Source organism: Lonchura striata, chromosome 4A (assembly GCF_050655825.1).
Source record: "Lonchura striata isolate lonStrDom1 chromosome 4A, ASM5065582v1, whole genome shotgun sequence".
Classification (NCBI taxonomy): domain Eukaryota; kingdom Metazoa; phylum Chordata; class Aves; order Passeriformes; family Estrildidae; genus Lonchura; species Lonchura striata.
In genome coordinates, this window is record NC_140742.1 from 6,210,367 (window position 1) to 6,228,136 (window position 17,770).

Consider the following 17,770-nt stretch of genomic DNA (forward strand, 5'->3'; position numbering starts at 1 on the left):
CGGAGCCGAGCCGAGCGCAGGGAGGGAGGAGCGGCAGGCAGCGGCGGAGGCGGGCCAGCGTTCAAACCCTGCACCGTTATTCAGTTGGTCGGGAACGGGCTTGGACGCGATTGAAATTCCCTGAAGATTGCGAGTTTTAAACAGCTCCAGGCTTTCCTTCCTGCCTAGAACGCACCGAGCTGCTCCCATTCCCAGGCAGTGGGATGAACGAAACTCCAGAGGGGGACAAGCGGGATTTTGGCTGTCAAAGGCACATGTAGGATGCTACAAACCCAAACCCTAGATGGTTCCGATTGTCATTCCGGTCCTGCCCGAGCTGGCTGGCAGCTCCCGGAGCTCTCCTCTGCAGGCACAAGGTGTACCCAGCCCTGGTGCCATCCCTGGGTGCTCGGGTGCTGCTGGCCTCACCACGAGCACAGCAGAGCAGGGTCACCCAGGGCCAGCCTGCTGGTGGGGTCCCAGTGGGGCAAACAACACAGGGTAATTCCCCCAGCCATCAAATATGTCTGAGCTCTTCTCTCCAGCTATTCACAGTTCCTTATCTGCCTTCTGCAAATATCATTGTTCACAAGCCCCACAATAAAAGGTCACAAACATTTGTGCCAGCCTCCCACTTGCAGCCCCATGGGCCAGGATGCTTCCTGCAGGCACAGCAGAACACCCCACAAACTGGTGATTTGTGTCAGCAGTTCAGATGGAACAAGGGCAAGCAGATCCACAGTGATGCCTGGGCTCGACCCTGCTCCCACAGGGACCCTTGGTGGCTGTCACCCACCCTAGACTGGCATCAGGCTCTCAAATGCCATCGCTCCTACCCACTGCCCATCTCAGGCTGGTGTCAGCTCCACTCCAACAGGACCTGCAGGCAGGAACCCGAGCCAGGGCACAATGGCTCTGCTCAGGATATGTCTGTACCCAACCCCCAGCAGCTGGTGCCTGTGGCAGCTGTGTCCAGCGCCACGTGTCAGGGCAGGCCAGGACAGGGTGCTGGGACCCCAAAGCATAAGGATAAAGGAGAAAAGGCAAGCACAAAAAGCACAGAAGCCCACGGCACAGCAGAGCTGGAGCAGATATACCTGCCTGGGGAGGATGGCATGAGGCACTGCCTGAGCAGACCTGGGCAGCACCAGGGCCCTGGATTGGCAGCAGTGCCCTGGTGGCACGGGCACAGCTCTGCCCTGGCCCGGGCAGCCGCTCACAGGCAGCATCAGTCCCGGCGCCGGCTCCAGCTGCCTCCTTCCATCTTCCCCTCACTCATTCCTCTGCGGGCTCTGGCACCGCTCCCAGCCTTGGCACCAGCTGCAGCTCCTCACCCTGTCCCCTGCACTGCTGCTGGTACTGGGCCAGTGCAGGGGGGCTGGGGACAGCAAGGCAGCACAAGCTTCCTACAGCAATCCCTCTTCTCCTCCCTTAAAAACCCAGGGGAAGACAGTCTCACCTTGATGGCATGTTGCCCACCAGGGTCATCTCTCCTAGCAAGGATTTTCTCCACGGGATTTAAAAGCCCAACACTGCTGCCCACTCTCTGTAACTCACTCACCACTACCTCAAGAGCTGCAGCTTTTACCCCAAGGGCTTGCAAATAGTCCCCTGCAGGGATGAAGGCAGCTGGGGCACTGCTGGGGCACTGCCAGACATCCCCATTCAGCTCACTTGGCACGGCTGTCCTGGGGCTGAGGCTGCCAGGGGACCACCACCATGGCCAGGACACGGAAGGGCACTGCCAGGGCAGGGTCCTGTGAAAGCTCTGCCATGGTCATTCTGGGAGTGCAAGGAGACTCTTCAATGATTCTACAGGCTCTGGGAGATCTGGGCCTGGGCTGAGGCTGAAGGCAGCTCTCACAGGAGGGACTGTCCCTTCAGAGAGGCAGGCACTGCCAGGCTTGGTGGCACTGGGCTCTTCTTCCCATCAGAGGCCCACCCTTCAGCACTGTGCATTGTTCTGGAGCAGGACTGGCCCTGCTGCTTCAGCCATAACCCTGCCAGGACCCAGAGAATAGCTCCTGCTGGCTCCAGTGGCATCAGGTCCTTCTCCCACTTCCTCCAATAGCCAAAAAAGCCAAGCTAGCACAAATAGAAGCAGGCTGTCTCCTTCCCAGGCCTGGGAGACAAACCACAGCGGTTTCTGCATACTTGTGTAGCTTCTTCCTACCCAGTCATCCCAAAAGCATTCCAGTAATGCTACATCTTGGATCCTTCCTCAGCATGCCAGGACACTATCCTCGGCAGGAATAGCTCCTGGGGTCTGGATCCATGGGGAAGTGGCAGGAGCTATGCACACCAAATGGGTATTTCTGCTGAGTGGCACAGCGACACAGACCCCATTGCTGCATTTGGCTCTTCTCAAAATTCCTAATGTACCCACTCTGCAGACAAGCTTGCAGGGCAAGCAAAAGCAATATCCATTCATTCTATAAATAAATACGTATGTGTGCAAGTGTGTGTGTCACTATCCTCCTCAGACACACATGAGAACCCATTTTAAAATTCAATTAATTTTAAGAAGCTGTTTCTAAGGAAAATGTCACCCTGTAGACATTCACTAAGAGCTTCCCACTGCTGCCCACAGTGCCTGGAGCCGGCAGGGACACCAGGATGTCACCACTCAGCCCCAGCACCGCCACACACATCCCGCCTTCCCTGAAAGTCACGGGACAGGGCCGGTATTTTGGAGGACAGGTACAGCCTCTTCCCACAACAGATCATTCCCTGAAAGGAGGCTGCCGAGTGGCCGGGGCCGGAGCTATTTCTGTGTGCCGATGAGCTATTGCTGTCCGGCTGTTGCCCAGGATCAGTGACAGCTCCGGCTGGTGGCGGTCCGGCCGTGTCCCCGCAGCCACAGAGGCACCGCTGGCACCGCTGGCACCGCTGGCAGCGCGGGCAGGGAGCGGGGCTCCCCCGGGCCGGTGGCACACGGGGATTTTCCACTTTCCGCCGTGCTCAGGCATTTCCCGAGGCTGGGAAGGGCGCAGCTCCCGCCGAGCTGGCGTTTCCCCATTAGCATAGTGGGAACAGGGACCCTTTTCTTCTCCCGACGCCGGACGCGGGGCGGGTGCTGGCGGTGCTGGGCTGTGACACCACGGGGGCGGCGAGAACGTGGAAACTGCAGCCCCCGGGAGCAGCAGCGGGAGGAAGAGAAGGCAAGGACACGGCCGAACCCCCTGTGCCCCCGAGCGAGCTCTGCCAGGCTGTGCCCGGGAAGGGCCAGCACACAGGACCCCACGGAACCCCACAGCAACCCCGGGCTGCGGCTCCACTGTGGAGCCCCCCCTGCTCAGAGCTCGGTGCCCAGCTCCAGCCCGAGAGGCCAAATGTCTCTGCTCCACCAAGGAGGCACCACCCCGACCAGCTGAGAGATGCCCAAGGGCAGCAGAAGACACTCCCCAGCTCCCCGCAGCCCATGCCACCAGCGAGCCCCCTGCCCACTTGCCACCACTGCTTCTCCATTAAAAAGTTCCTCATATAAAATAATCCCGATGTGCTCCGGTCTCCAGTGGCTCACGGGTGGGATGTGCCGGGCGTGGACACGCTGGGAGGGTTCAGGACACACGGGGCATTGCCAGACAAGCCACAGGCTGCACCGGAGCTCCAGCCCTGAGGGAAAGCTTCTCTCCGGGATGGACAATTAGGCAATTACTTAATCGCCACGTGCAGCTCCTGCGGCAGAAGGAAGCGCTCGGGTGAGCAGGGCTGTCCCCCAGAGAGCCTCCCGGGGCCAAAGGCATCGATGTCCCCATCCCACAGGGGTGGAGCAGCCAGCCAGCCCCATGGCATCCCCTCAGAATGCCCCTTCCCCAGGGCTGAGGCAGCACAGTGGGATGTCCCCTCTCCCAGCACTGGTGGCCCTTGTGTCCTGCTGAAGTGTCACCTCCAAAGCCAGTGACACTTTTGCTTAGCCCAGATGTGCACTGGACTCCCAGAGACAAGCCAAGGGCCTGTGGCCTCAGCCAGGGCTGCAGGAAGCTCCCAGCATCCCTGTCCCCAGAGGGGTCCTGGCACAGACAGGTCTGTATTTCCCCACACAGGATGCTCCAGTTTGCAAACACCAGCGAGAGAATTCACAAACACCGACTGATTTAGCACACACACAAAACCAAACAAACTTTACAGCTGACTAATCCTCACAGACTGGCAAAACCTCCCCAGTTTCACTGAAAAAACCAGTCCATGATAGCTTTGGGGAATTTCTGCTGCACCAGCTGGGGGGTGCTCCTGCCCCAGTTCCCAGAGCCAGAAAGATTGGGGAGCTCAACAGGGGCCTGGGGCTTCGCTCAGCATGGGGTTATTTAAATGCACTTAAAAGAGCATAACTGAAATGGTGACATTTTTGAGATACTGTAGACAAGATCTGCAAATTACAAATAGGTACAAGTGATACAGAAGGAAGCATTTTTTGAGAGTCATATTCCCATTCAATTTTAACCCCATTTGTATTCAAGCACCCAAGATTTAGACTGGGGGTGTCTATAGAGACTCCCAAGCAGGACAGAATTCCAGCAAAACCCTGCTGCTACTGCTCTCTAGTTCTCTTCAAGATGCCTTTGTGCAAACAAGAACTATAAATCAGGCTGCATTTTTGAGTACAAAAGGGGACGTAAGCAAAATGCTCAGCAGGCAGTTTTTCCTACCCCTGGGAATAGCACTGAGCTGCTGGAGCCTGGCTGGGACATTAATCCTGGGACATTAATCCCCTGCCCACAAGGCAGGCACCAGAGCAGCCCAAGGAATTGCAGCAGCTCTTATTATTAGCTGGAGCAGGGAGGCTCCCGTGGTGAAACACCCGAGTGTGGCACGGGCTGGGCTGGCAGCACATGTGTGTACTCACACTCACACTCAGCCCTGGTACTGCCACTGACAGCACACTCAGCAGCTAAAACACAACCACAGGTGACAGGGACGCCTCCTCCTCTGGCTGGCACGATGAAATTCCATTTAATAAACTGCATCTGAGCTACTTGGGTATTTTTGCACATAGTTCTGGTGACAGCTGCTGTCTGGGGAGGATCCCAGCCCTAATTCTGGCCAAGGGTTGGGATTAAGTCCCAGGACAGAGGAATCTTGTCAGGTGCAGTGCTGGCTCTCTGTGAGGGCAGGTGTCTGCAAGCTGAATGCCCAGCATGAATTCACATCTCCTCTCACTCGTGGAGGGTTGGGCCATTCATGTACCAACTTTCCCACACCCAAATCCAGAGGTAAAACATGTCCAGTGTAGGTTCTTGGGCAGAACTGGGGACATGGCATCAGGGCTGGGACAGAGGATGGGGGACTCAACAGCTCCTGGGTGTCAAGAATTAAATCCTCTGATAGCTCCAAGCATGCAGCCCCAGAGCAGGTGGGAGCATGGAGGTGACAGGACTCAGGGGTTTTTGCACCACCAGTGCAGAATTTGTCACACTCCAGCACTCTGGGGTCTCTGGAGGATTGTCACCATGACGCACTGTGGATCTACCACAGTGCAGAGAACAGTGGTAGGAGAGCCTCCCCAGTTGTCCTCAGGAGCCTGGGGTTGCTGTCAAGCCCCAGCAGAGCCAGGCTGGTCTTGTGGGCACTCTGACAGCAGAGCACTGCAAAGCTCAGGGGGCTGGCAGGGACACAGGCTCCTTCCTGTCAGGAGCATTAGAGCAGGATTTACAGCAAACAGCACTGGGCACATCTTCCCTTGACACCTGGTCAGCCAAAACCACTGCCCAAGGATGTGCTTTCCTTCAGGCATGGACAAGGAGAGGCATTCCATGCTCAGGGACACCAAGTGCCCATCCCGTGCCCATCCCGTGCTCCCGGGCACCACACCCCAGGATATTTCCAGGCTGGACAGGAGCCACGTGCCACTGCCAGCCTTCTTTGGGGACGCCAGGAAAGGCTCTGAGGCAGCTTCAGAAAACCCTTTATGCCACCCCCCCCACACACAAAGCCTCATTATGTGACAGTGAATTCCTTCCACCCCCCTGTGGCCGCGGGGGCTGCCAGGCTGGTCCTGGAGAGGGATCCTGCTCCCAGCCCCGTGTTTTCCCACCCCAAAGGGAGCCAAGAGGTAGAAGAGGCTTTTTGGGGACAGGTCCTGGCTGCAGAGTAGGCTGTCCCCACACCCTGTGCTGGACTGTCTCGGGCTTCTGTTCCTGCTGCTGGGAAGGATTCCAAAGCCCTGAGAAAGAAGAGGCAGCAGCCCCAGCCCAGACCTCAGCCCCGTGGGTTTTGCAAAGGGAGGGCTGAGTTATGGGGAGAGGAAGGATTTAAATCAGTGCCCAGGATAAATAATTGCATGTTCTGTTTATGATCCTGAGACAGTGACACAAAACACCAGAAAAAGACTTGAAAAGAACCAGAAAACACAATCCTGGTGAATTCCAGCAGTTCTTGCAGAGCTCTGAAATTCACCCTTTGCCTTTCTCCTGCAGATATCAATGAGCTTATCAGGCTCCTGCCTTGCAGCAGCAGCTGTGGGAAGCACGAGAACAGAGGTAGGGATGGGGAAGGAGAACAGCCATGGGGACAAGGCTGCTCCAATGGCTCCACTGGCCCCCACAGCTACTCTGCTCCAGGGCTCTGGAGCCTGGAGCTCTCTGCAGCCCAAATAACCAGGACCAGATGTCTTGAGGGCCACTAGGCTCACACGAGTTTCTTGTAAGCACATGGACTCAAAAGGGTTCAGAGATGTCATTGGGACCTGACAGAGAAACAGGAGCACAAGGAGCACAGACACTGCAGTGAGGGAGCCCAGGCAGGAGCCTGTGGGCCCACAGGCACGGGAGGAGCTGAGAGAAAAGCCCCCAGTGCCCAGACCAAACATAGAGGAAAACAGCCAGAGCCAATTCCCCTGGCTAGGGAGGCTTCTCCTCCCTGCAGGGCTTTGGGGGAACACATTCTGCCCTCATCCCCTGACACACTCCCTGCTCTGCTTGGCCACCACCCCAGGATGAACAGAAATCCAGTTCCTATTTGGGTAGAAACCCCTCAGGGTAGTAAGACTAATTGTTAAAGGATGCAAAGGCAACTTAACACACTGGATTTTAACTGCACATCACCCAGCCTAATGCACGAGTTTAGAGGAAAAGAGAAGACAAAGCATCTGTGTCTGCCAGAGCATCCCAACCTCAGGACCAGCTGGGCACCTCTAGGGAGCAGGGAATGGGGCACAGGGAACAGGCACTCAGAGTCACCATGTGGAACACTTACCAAGTGTCTTCACTTCCCCAGGAGACACAGAGAAGGCATTAACCTCATCTTCCTTGCAATCCAGGGTGTTGTGGGCTCTCCTTAGGTCTGCCCTGAGCAGCCCCACCTGCTCTGTTTTGTTGTGCCTGAGCACGTGCCCAGGCTTTGTCCGTGAATGTTCATCAAAGGCCAAAACTTCACTGCTGCTGAAAAATTTATTGTGGCCTGCAGCATCCCCACTGTGCCCTGCAGGTCCCTGCAGGGGGCTGATAAATCCTGATCGGTGCCTCCTGGTTCTCCTGGGAAAAGATCCCCAGAGGGACAGCAAGGATTTGTCATGGATCAGCTCATAAACAGGCTCATGCTCAGGACTGCACTTGCTGCTCCTTGGACAGAGGAAGCCATAGACACCTTCATCATCTTCAGCTGATGAGGGAGAGCCTGGGCTCAGGGGCTCATCCTGCCGGCCTGGAGACGCTGGTGGCTTTGCTTGGTGCTCAGCACTCCTTGGCTCCATCGTCCCTGGATGGAGCCCTCACTGCCACTGGCAAAGCTGGCAATGCAAAACCAAAACTCAGTAGCAAGAACCACACAGGAGACTGCATTTATTTTGCTTTTCCTCATTTTCCTTTCCATTCTATTTGATTAGAAAGGGGTGTTATGGCCCTCATTCTAGAAACCTCCATGCTCTCCTCACCAGAACATGCAGACCCACAGTTGGAGCTCGAAACAAAGAGCTGGGTTTGTATTCTTCATTTCTCTCTTAAAATACCACTCCTCCTATACTTCCAGAGGAGGGTGTGCTTCCCATCATGGCCTTTTCACTGTTGGCAAGGCAGCACTGGGGGAAGAGTGAGGATGTGGAGGGCCTCGTTGGGATGGATTTCAGGCTGCCTGAGGTGTGTTTCAGGCTTCTGGGAAGAGCTGGGGCCACGACTTCTGCGCAGGCAGGGGAAGTTTGACTGAGGCAGGGAATCACTCCACCTCTTCCCACCTGGGCATAGCTGGGAAGAACAGAGTTCCCAGGTGGCAGGACCCTGCCTGCCCGCTGTCCCCAGGGCTCTGATGATGCTCCCTTGTTTTCATCAGCAGCACGAGCAGCTGCTGCTCAGACACAGAGGGCTCAGAGCACAGCTATGATGAGGTGCCAGGCACAGGGAAGCCATGGCACTCCAGAAAACTTTCCCTGTTCCCTTCCCTGAGACGTGGGCAGAGAGGACAAGGTTCAGGTAACTGGGTAGAAACTGGGTAACTGGGGCAGAAACACCAAACCTGCCCTTCCCACATCAGGAAGTGCATTATTGGTTTTTATTCCAACTAGGATTCTGAATAAATAGAGCAAATCTACACTTTCCTCTCCCAGAGCCCTGAGCCCCCCAGCACAGGCATTGCCCCCTGACAAGGTGAGAGCAGAGCAATGCAGTGACCCTTGTCTCTGTCCCAGCAGCTGCCCCTGTGCTGGGCTGTCACATCTGCCCTCGGTGATGCTCCCCCAACATCTCCACTGAGGAACCCTCCATGCTGGACACAGCCTGTCCCATCCCACCTGCCACTGCCCTCGCATTCAGTACCTGCAGTGTGGAGATTCAGCAGCCTCCGGCCTGACTTCCAGCTCCTGCAGCCATGTCACACACTTGCCCTGCCAGGAAAGCCAAAGGTCAGGAATCAGGTTCAGTCCCAGCTGTCAACAGCTGCACTCTATGGGTTACTTCCTGATTTTACTGGCAAAGTCCATCCTTCCACTAGCACCTGCCCCATTTGTTTGCCCTAGGCTACAATTCAGCGTGCAGAATATTTGCCTTAAAAGATTTACTTAGGGGAGAAAGATGCTAAATTCGAGCTTTAGCTGAACAAAGTGTAACTACAAATCCCAGAGCTGAACTTGGGGACACCTCTTTAGAGTGGAACAGGTACATTTCCAGGTCTGGTAAATTGTATTTAAAAGAAACAACAAACAAACAAACAAACAAACAAAACCAACCCCTTGTTGAATGAAAGTGACTTCTTGCCCATCACAGGCAGAAACCCCGCAGCAGGGCCAGGTGAGGCAGCACCCGGCTGAGGCTGGCTGCTCACAGGTCACCTCCCCGAGCTGCCTGCGGGACGAGCAGCCCGGCCCCGCTCCCCGGAGCTGCCCGGGATGATGGAAACCACGCAGAGGGGACAACCAAGCCGCACAAGGCTGCCGGGGACAGCGCGGTCCTGCCGCCCTCTGGTGACCGCTGGCCCACGGTGGCCGTCCCCAGCCCCGCAGCCCATGCTCGGCACAGGGGCAGGGTGTCCCTGCTGCCACCAGCTCCTGGCCAGGGTCGTGCCATGGATGTCCTCATTGCCAGCGAGAGCATGGACAAAGCCCTGGCCACTGCCTCAAATCCCGCCGTGGCTCGGGGATGGGTTTAATTGCCGTTGGTTCATTAATGCCATTCACCCTTCCCAGCAGGTTTTGCTCCCCCCTCGCCCCCGGTGGTCCCTGGCCAGCACCGCTGAGGCACACACAGGTCCCCTGGGTGGCTCCTGAGACCTCCTGGCCCTAAAGCCACTGGAACCCCGATTTTGGGGTACACCAGCACCACTGCTCCTTTCCTGAACAGCCTGTGAGCACCAGCAGGATCCCAGCCTGGCCAGGGCGATGTCCCTGCTCAGCCTCAGGGGCTCTGGCATGCGTGGCACACATGTCCTGCTCTCCGTGTGTGGCATGGGGACACGAGGACAGGACTGGGGAGCTTCCCCCCTCCTGCCCCAGCCAGGCCAGGGGAGCTCCTGGCACTGCAGGAGCCACAGGTACACAGAGCTTCCACCCACACCTCACATTGCCCACGAGACTTTCAGCCCGTTTCATTTTTCAAGTTAAAACAAATAAATTATTTTCCTTTTTATTGGTATTAAATAGATCAAAATTAAACGTATATAACAACTTCTGCTGATCAACAGTATTAAAAAAATCCTATTAGGAAAGAAAGCCTGGTTTGTGCATTGGAAATCAGCCATTAGTCTGCAGAGCAGTTCAAACACTCCATTATAGGCAACACAGCTGCTTCTCCTTGTTGCCCATCCCCAGCAGCTTTAAACAAGAAGGAAAAGCCTTTCCCCTTGGAAAGCACCACAGTTCTTACCACAGACATTTCCAGCACAAATTAAACCTCTCTGCTGTGGTGACAGGGATCACTCCCCTGCAGGGCCGATGGGAGGGATGTGCTGCACACCTGGCAGGATGGGAAGAGGGACATTCAGGGAGCACTCAGCACCCAAAGGTGACACCAGCACTTTAAAGGACGATCAAACAGTTGCATTAATTCCAGCATCTGCAAGTATCAAACAAGCTCGAGGCATTTTGTTTCCCTGAACCAAAATGGTTTGGTTGTGTTGAATGTGCCCATGTGGTTCTGTCACACCAGGGGCTCTGCAGGACCCACAGGGGTGAGTGAGGAACAAACCCCAGTTTGGGCTTTTTGACTTTCTGAAGTCATGCAAAAAAAATTTGAAAATATTACTGGATCAATTAAATGCCACTCCAATTATCCTTCAGATAAAAGAGCAGCTCAAGTCACAAGACCCAGAGAGAATCAAGGATTTATTTGAAAGTGTGGTTAAATTCTTGTAGGACAGGAAGATTTGGCTCAAAGAATCCCATCATAGCCATCAACAGCATGACCATCCATTTCCCTTGAATACTTCTTTTCAGCTTCAAAAAGCTGAACTAACATTTAATTGAATGAAAAACTGCACACTTAAAAGAAAAAACACATTCCATACCAGCAATAATTTAATGGAAGCTTAAAAATTCCCTTTTCCATGGTTCTCATGTCTGTGAACCACCATCCAGCCCCCTGGTGCCATAGCCAGGCCCTGCCACACACAGCAGCTCATTATCCACAAATGCAAAAATGCACTTTTAATCTGAAATTCAGCAATTTCCATCCCAACTCCCACCCAGCGCCAGTGTCTACAGCACAGACTATTCTTGCACATGTAACTAGAAATTAGGCATATTCACACCTCAGCAGAACCCACAGACCTCAGTTTCGATCTGTCTGCACAAATGTAGGAAAAAAGACATTTTACAGCAGCTTTTTAACCCCAGACATTTCATGGATTAATGACTGAGAACAACAGACAACAGGAATCGTTTCTGTAGTTTCCAAAAGCAAGTCCCAGCTCCCAATGTCTGTGCCAAAATACACCTGACTCTTGCATATCTGTACCCAGGAGAGGTACACAATGAACCTGCAGTGACTGGTGGAGCCCCCTCCCCTTTATTAAAGTATTAAGCAAAATTAAAACCCCACAAAACAACCCACAGAACAAGTGTCTGACATCTCATGGGAAGTACAAGGGAACAACATGTACATTTGCACACATTTCTTTCCTGTCCCCATGAACAACCAAAGGAACAGTCACACAGAGGCAGGTGAGAGCAGAATTCACATCCTGCTTCAGAGCAACCAACACTTCTAGTACCATTTACTTCTTTTCCTTCAAGCTGTTTTAACACTTTGGGGCCCAAGCCCTGGTATTTTTTCAGACCCAAACAGCCTGTGCAGCAAAACCTCAACTTTCTGCATAGAACCCATTGTTTTTTCATACATACACATTCATGTACTTTCCAAGGAATTTTCACCTCCCAAACGCAGAGTGAGAGCCCAGTCTTTGCTACAAAGCAGTCTCAGCATTTCTGCAGGACTCTGAGCTTTGTTCCCTCTGGTCACAGGTCTGTAACTTGCAGTGAGTCCCAAGTCCCCTCACGGAGGCAGTGATGAAGGCACCAAGCTGGAACCTTTTTCCTGCCACACGAAGGGATGGACACACACAGCACATGGATATGGGCAAAAGCAACTCCCTGCCACCAGCTCCAAGGCCCTGCAAAAGGACCCAGCTGAGTTTTGACTGAACTCTCCTTTCCTGGGAAAGCCCCAGTCCCACGATGCCCTGGGTGCGCATCCCACCAGTCTAGAATGGAATGACAAGGAGTCAGACACATCTCTTTCCTCTCCAGACATCATTGCAGTGAAGTTCTATGGTTTGATAAGGCATTTTTATCTTCAGTGAGGATCCAAGCACGGGCAGGAAATCTGCCAAGTCGTGCAAAAACTTCATGTCCCAGCAGCTTGAAAATCCAGGATTTCCCATTCTCTCCTCAGATGGAACAATCCCTGTCCCAGTGAGCACTGTTTATTTAACACCAGTACAGAACAGAGCTAAATAAACCCCTCAGCAGCTGGACCTCGGTATCTTTCACAAAGAGGGACACACAAATGAGCACTTTTTGCAGCTCTCTGGCTTTATCCCACAACCTGCCTTTTTACAATATCCCTATATATAAATTAGAAAGAGATAAAGCCAAGGATTCACTGCAGCGTCCATGAGAAAGTCCATCTGTGTAGCAGTCCCTCGGGATGGTGCTCACTGGGGGGTGAAGGTCAGGATCATCCAGCTGATGACGAAGTAGAAGAGGAAGATGGGGTACACGACGAGGGCCTTGCGGTTGGGGGGCTGGCTGTCCGCCAGGAACGCCGTGGATGCTGCAGAGACACAAAACCTGTGAAGCAGGAACCCTCACAGCCCCCTCACAGTGAGGATCTGCACTGCAGCTGTGTTGAAAATAAAACTACTGCTCAAACCAATGGGCTGTAATCACCAAACTTCCTCTATCATACAGAATGACAAATCACAGAATCATGGAATCACAGCATGGTTTGTCTTGGAAGGGATATTCCACCTCCTGCCACAGGCAGGAACACCTTCCACTAGCCCAGGTTGCTCCAAGCCCCAACCAGCCTGGCCATATATACTGATTATCACTGTACAATGAAAGCCAGACTGACAGATAAAGAGCAGGAGAAATCATGCAAATGTATCTCTATAAAATTGGCATTTTTAATAGTATTTGTAACTTAATCATAGAATAAACCACCAAACAGTTTCACAGAGTTTAATACTAAATCACTATCCTGCTGCCCAAGGCAATTTGCATATGACCATGGAAATCACCAGGAGCAGAGACAGAGGCTGAACCTCTGCCAGCTCAAGGACTGGAAGAACTATTTCTACAGCCCTTCAGCAGCCCAGGGCCACCCTAGACTAGAGCACCCCTAGGTTCTGCCTCGGGGAATGCACAGGGATGCAGCTCCCCAAGCACAGGCACACGTCAGGGACTCACCCAAGGTGGACCAGGCGAACATGGCCCCCACCACGATGAGGCGGATGATGAAGCTGACGGTGCCCGCGCCCGCCAGCAGCACCAGCCTGCACACCAGCATGGCCACGGTCAGCGGCATCACGCAGTACCCCAGCACACACAGGCTCTGGAAGAAGGAGCTGCACAGGGAGACAGCAACAGGGAAACAGCAGTCAGGCCAGGCAGGGCAGAGCTCAGTGCACAGGAGTGAGTGAGCCTCCACGGAACACACCCGCACTCACATGGTGCCTCCCAGGAGCTTCGAGTTGAGCGTGATGACAACGGCCCCAAACCAGATGATGACAAAGACCTCGGCAAACTGGGGCCCTCCGTCATCCTTGCTGTCTGCAGAGCCACCCTGCAGCATCCTGGAGTGGGGAACAGGGAGAAACAGCTGGTGGGGAACAGGCAGATGGAGGCATCAGCACTGGTGGAGTTTTCCCAGACCGAAGTAGGTGCCAGAGCAGGAGCCCCAACACTGATCCCCAGTTATGCTGCAGGCCCATAGTTTTTCATCCATTTTATGTTTCAGTTTTGCAGAGGTAAGGAAAATGGTTGTGGCTCAACTGAGGTGATTTAATTTTCCCTGTTTTGAGGGCTGTGAAAGCACTCAGAAGGAAATCAAGCCATGGACAACAGGCTGAGATGGAAATTAAAGTACCAAAGTTTTGGTACCTCTCAAAGCAGCAGAGTAGTGTGTGATTGAACAAACCAGCCTCAGAGAAACCCTGGAATAATTACGGAATGCAGGCACCACAGCTGAACCAGGACACCTAAGACACCTTCAGTAAAACCATTCCTGGGCCAAGGGACTGGGAAGAGTTCATCCTTAAGTGTAGGGACGGAAGGTGCTAGTGGGCTTGAAGTGTCACAAACACATTTTATCAGAGAACCCAACCAAGAGAACCCCAAAATCGGGGTTCCATCAGAGAGGGATGAGATGAAATTGATCTTAACACATTAATTAGTAATTTTTAACGTTTCATTTCCCTCATGCACTGGGCTACAAAACTCCAAATTGCCTTGGAATACTCACAGAGCCAGGGAGACACACAGCACCAATGGGCCCCAGAGATCCCCTGCAGGAAGAGGGAAAACACATCACAAAAGTCACAGAACCATCTCAGTGCCCCTCTCCTGGCAGTGACAGAGCCCCTTTCCCAACTCTCAAGGTGCCATTTGCCACATCTCACTGCTTTACAATTGCCTTATTCAGCATCTTACACCACAATTTTTAATAAAATTAATTCAAGACCCAGCAGCTGCTACAGCTCCCAGTCCCACCCATCCTGGCCCACACCACCCTGCCATAGAGCCCTGGGGACAGCCCAGCTGTCAGCTCTGCTGCTCAGGATGTTCAGCCCTCCTGAATCCCCATCCCCTGGATCCTGCCTCTCCCCTGGAGGTCAGCAAGGCCCCAGCACGTACAGTCCCTGAGGAGGGCACTGCTCTTCCTGGGATACATGACATGGACAAACTTCTTCCCAACAGCCTTCAGGTCCCTCATCTGAAACAAACACAAAACACTTTCATTTATCCCCTCACAAGAATTACAGCTCCCAGCTAAAGCAAAGAGACAGAAGGAACACGGATGGCAAATCAGAAGAGGATCCAACCCAACAAGCTCTGCAGCACCTTCTGCAACAAACAATGACTGCTTTTCCTACATTTCTTAACAACCACAGCATACCATCCTTTTCTTTAACAACCACAATACTGTATCTTTTAATAACACCAGAATATAACCAACAACTGTTTGCTCCTCTAGGAAAAGAGAATAAATGAAAAATACCTTCAGTCAGTAGTTTCTCACAAGCTCCCACTGAGGCCTCTGCCCTCACATTGATTTCAGGATCACAGAGAAACTTTGAGCCACAATTCAGACACTTTTTGACCCGTTTTGTTTAACGTGATGAGTTCTAAATCAATCCCCGCTGAAGCACAGGTTGAGCAGAGCTGTGCAAAAACACAGGTTTTGCACAACAGCTGCCAAAACCACCAGAAAACCTGAGTTTTACCCCAGCCACAGGCTCAGACTCACAATTGTGTCCTTGACTGGCTCATCCAGTGTGGAGTAATCCTCATCAGGAGAATGAGATCCCACAGGGACAGTGATCTCCCCTTCCACTGGAATATCCTGGGATATCGACACATCTGCCAGACCTGGGAACTGAACGGGTACAAAGCTTTAGGAACAAACACAAACATGCTCGTGTGCACTTCAGATGGGCTGGGGCCGGACAGAGCTGCTGAGGATTCAGGGATACAACGGATAAATGTTCTGCAGCAGGGCCAGGCTGTGCTGCCCGATGTCAGCAGGTGTGTGTGAGCCTGTCCCCTGCCACCCCCAGAACCCACCCTCTGCGCTCTGCTCCGCCAGCACTAACTGGAATAAGTAAAAAACTGTGTTTTAAGGGAGGTGGTGCTTGAGGGCTGCACAACCACACCACCCGCATTTAAAATTCACATTAACATTTAACATTAACAGCCCCGAGGAGCTGCAGGGACACCCCCAGGCACACGGTGAGGCTGCACAGATACCAGGTTTTCCTCGAGGAAAGCTCCCGGGTGCCCGGAGGCGAAGGCAAAGGCACAGCCCGACCGGTTCTACGGCAAACACTGCCAGGCGGGGCACGGCGGGCACGGTGGGAGGCTCCCCAGCAGGGTAGTCTGAGGACCTGCCAGTACCCCACACTTGATTTCTTTTCCCCAACATTCAATTTTTCTCTCCCCTTCACAGCAGCATTTCACAACATCCCATGATTGCCACCACAGCAGTAAGTTTTATTTTCAAATCAAAAAACTCCATCCACGTACGCCAAGTTCCCGTATACAACAATCATGGTGCTGGTTTGGCTAAGCAGTGGTGGCAGCTGGTTGCCCATAAGGGCTGTGCCATCACATCTTCCCCACTCATTCACTTCTGAAAGTGCCATCTCTGTGCACCACCACAAAGGAGTCCACCTGGGACAGCCCATAGCTGGAGTCCCAAATTGGGGAAAGTAGCGATGCAAATCAGAGTCTACATTCATTTGCTTTTCTTTTTGTCGCCTACATTCTACTCTCTGAGGTCAGGCAAGTGCAGTCTCTTTCTGTTAGGAAATCCTCAGGAATTGTAGTTTTGCGCAGGATGATGTGGTCAATGCAGTGAGTGTGCTGGCCCTGGATCAGGCTCTGCAGCGGTGTCACTGTCACGCCCCAGGGCCCCTCTGCCCCCTGCCCTGTGCCCGGCCTTGTCCCCTTTCCTGTCACCTTCCTCACCCTGTCCTCGGCCCCCTTCGGACGAGCCGCCGCCCGCCCAGGCCTCCAGACCCCGCTGGACACCTGCCGGACTGCCCGGCCCTGCCCAGGGAGAGAGGGAGGCCCGCCCGCAGGCCGGCCTCCCCTCGGCTGTGTCTGTGGTTTATGGTTCTGGCTCCCGCGGCTGCCCCGGCCGCACTCACCAGGCTCCCGCCGGCCCCGCTCCCCTCCGCCGCCGCCATCTTGCCCGCCCGGCCGACGTGGCCGCGCCGTCACCGCCGCGCGCCGCGCGTCACGCGCCGCCGCGTCCATGGCAACGCGCGCGGCGCCGCCCCGCCGGCAGGGGGCGCGCTGGCAGCGCCCGGAGCGCGGCGGGCGGAGCGGGGCGCGCGTCCCGCACCGCGCGGGGCGGCCGGGCCGGGCCGGGCCGGGCCGGGCCGAGCTGGGGGCGGCTCATCCCGGACTACACCTCCCGGCGGCAGCGGCGCGGCCGGAAGCGCGGCGGGCGGGCTGGCGGGGGTCGCTCGGGCGGGGAGCGGCGGGCGGGGCCGGGCGGGCGGGGCGGGCCCGCGGGATGCCGGCGGCGCGGGGCGCCCGGGGCGGCGGCGGCGGCGGCGGCAGCGCTCCGTAGGCGCAGCGCGGCCGAGCCGCGGCCATGGGGCACCCGCCGCTGGAGTTCAGCGACTGCTACCTGGACAGCCCCGACTTCCGAGAGCGCCTCAAGTGCTACGAGCAGGAGCTGGAGCGCACCAACAAGTTCATCAAGGAGGTGATCAAGGACGGCAACGCGCTCATCGCCGCCATCCGCGGTGAGCGGGCCGGGGCGGGGGTCCGGGCAGGGCTCCCCGCGGTGTGTCCCGTTCCCTGGGCATCGCCCCGCGCCGGAGCCGCTCGGGGCCGGCGTCCCGCAGCGCTCCGGGCAGGGCTGGCGTTCCCCGGGCGGCGCCCGCCACCCCCGGCTTGTCCCTGTCCCTGTCCCTGTCCCTGTCCCTGCGGTGCCACCCCCGGGGCCACCCGCTGCTGTCCGCGGATCCCCGTCCCGCTGGGTTGACACCGGCGGCGGGACCGGCCGAGCCTTCCCAGCATCGATCGGCTCGTCTGGGGCCGGTGCCCCCCGCTCGGGGAAGGCGCTCCGTTATTCGGCATCCCCCGAGCCGCGGGGAGCGGGGCGGGTTCATCCGCGGTCCTCCCGTCACCCTGGGG

The 17,770-nt window shown here is 55.2% G+C and overlaps 2 protein-coding genes across 3 annotated transcripts in view; one reads left to right on the top strand and one right to left on the bottom strand.

Moving 5' to 3' along the window:
• Positions 1 to 10,706: 10,706 nt before the first annotated feature.
• Positions 10,707 to 16,835, bottom strand: YIPF6 (Yip1 domain family member 6). The gene is made up of 7 exons (XM_021548349.3): positions 16,771 to 16,835; positions 15,369 to 15,497; positions 14,756 to 14,834; positions 14,364 to 14,406; positions 13,570 to 13,695; positions 13,310 to 13,467; positions 10,707 to 12,671 (listed from the first exon to the last, which is right to left on the bottom strand). The coding sequence occupies exons 1-7, from the start codon at positions 16,807 to 16,809 to the stop codon at positions 12,553 to 12,555; spliced, it is 693 nt and encodes a 230-aa protein (XP_021404024.2). The 5' UTR covers positions 16,810 to 16,835; the 3' UTR covers positions 10,707 to 12,552.
• A 285-nt stretch (positions 16,836 to 17,120) lies between these two features.
• OPHN1 (oligophrenin 1) overlaps positions 17,121 to 17,770 on the top strand; it is a 49,661-nt gene continuing 49,011 nt past the window's right edge. For both annotated transcript variants that reach the window (XM_021548405.4, XM_085570738.1), the window contains exon 1: positions 17,121 to 17,376. In XM_021548405.4, the coding sequence (XP_021404080.1) occupies positions 17,223 to 17,376 (154 nt within the window). In that variant the 5' untranslated portion in view covers positions 17,121 to 17,222. The remainder of the gene's footprint in view (positions 17,377 to 17,770) is intronic.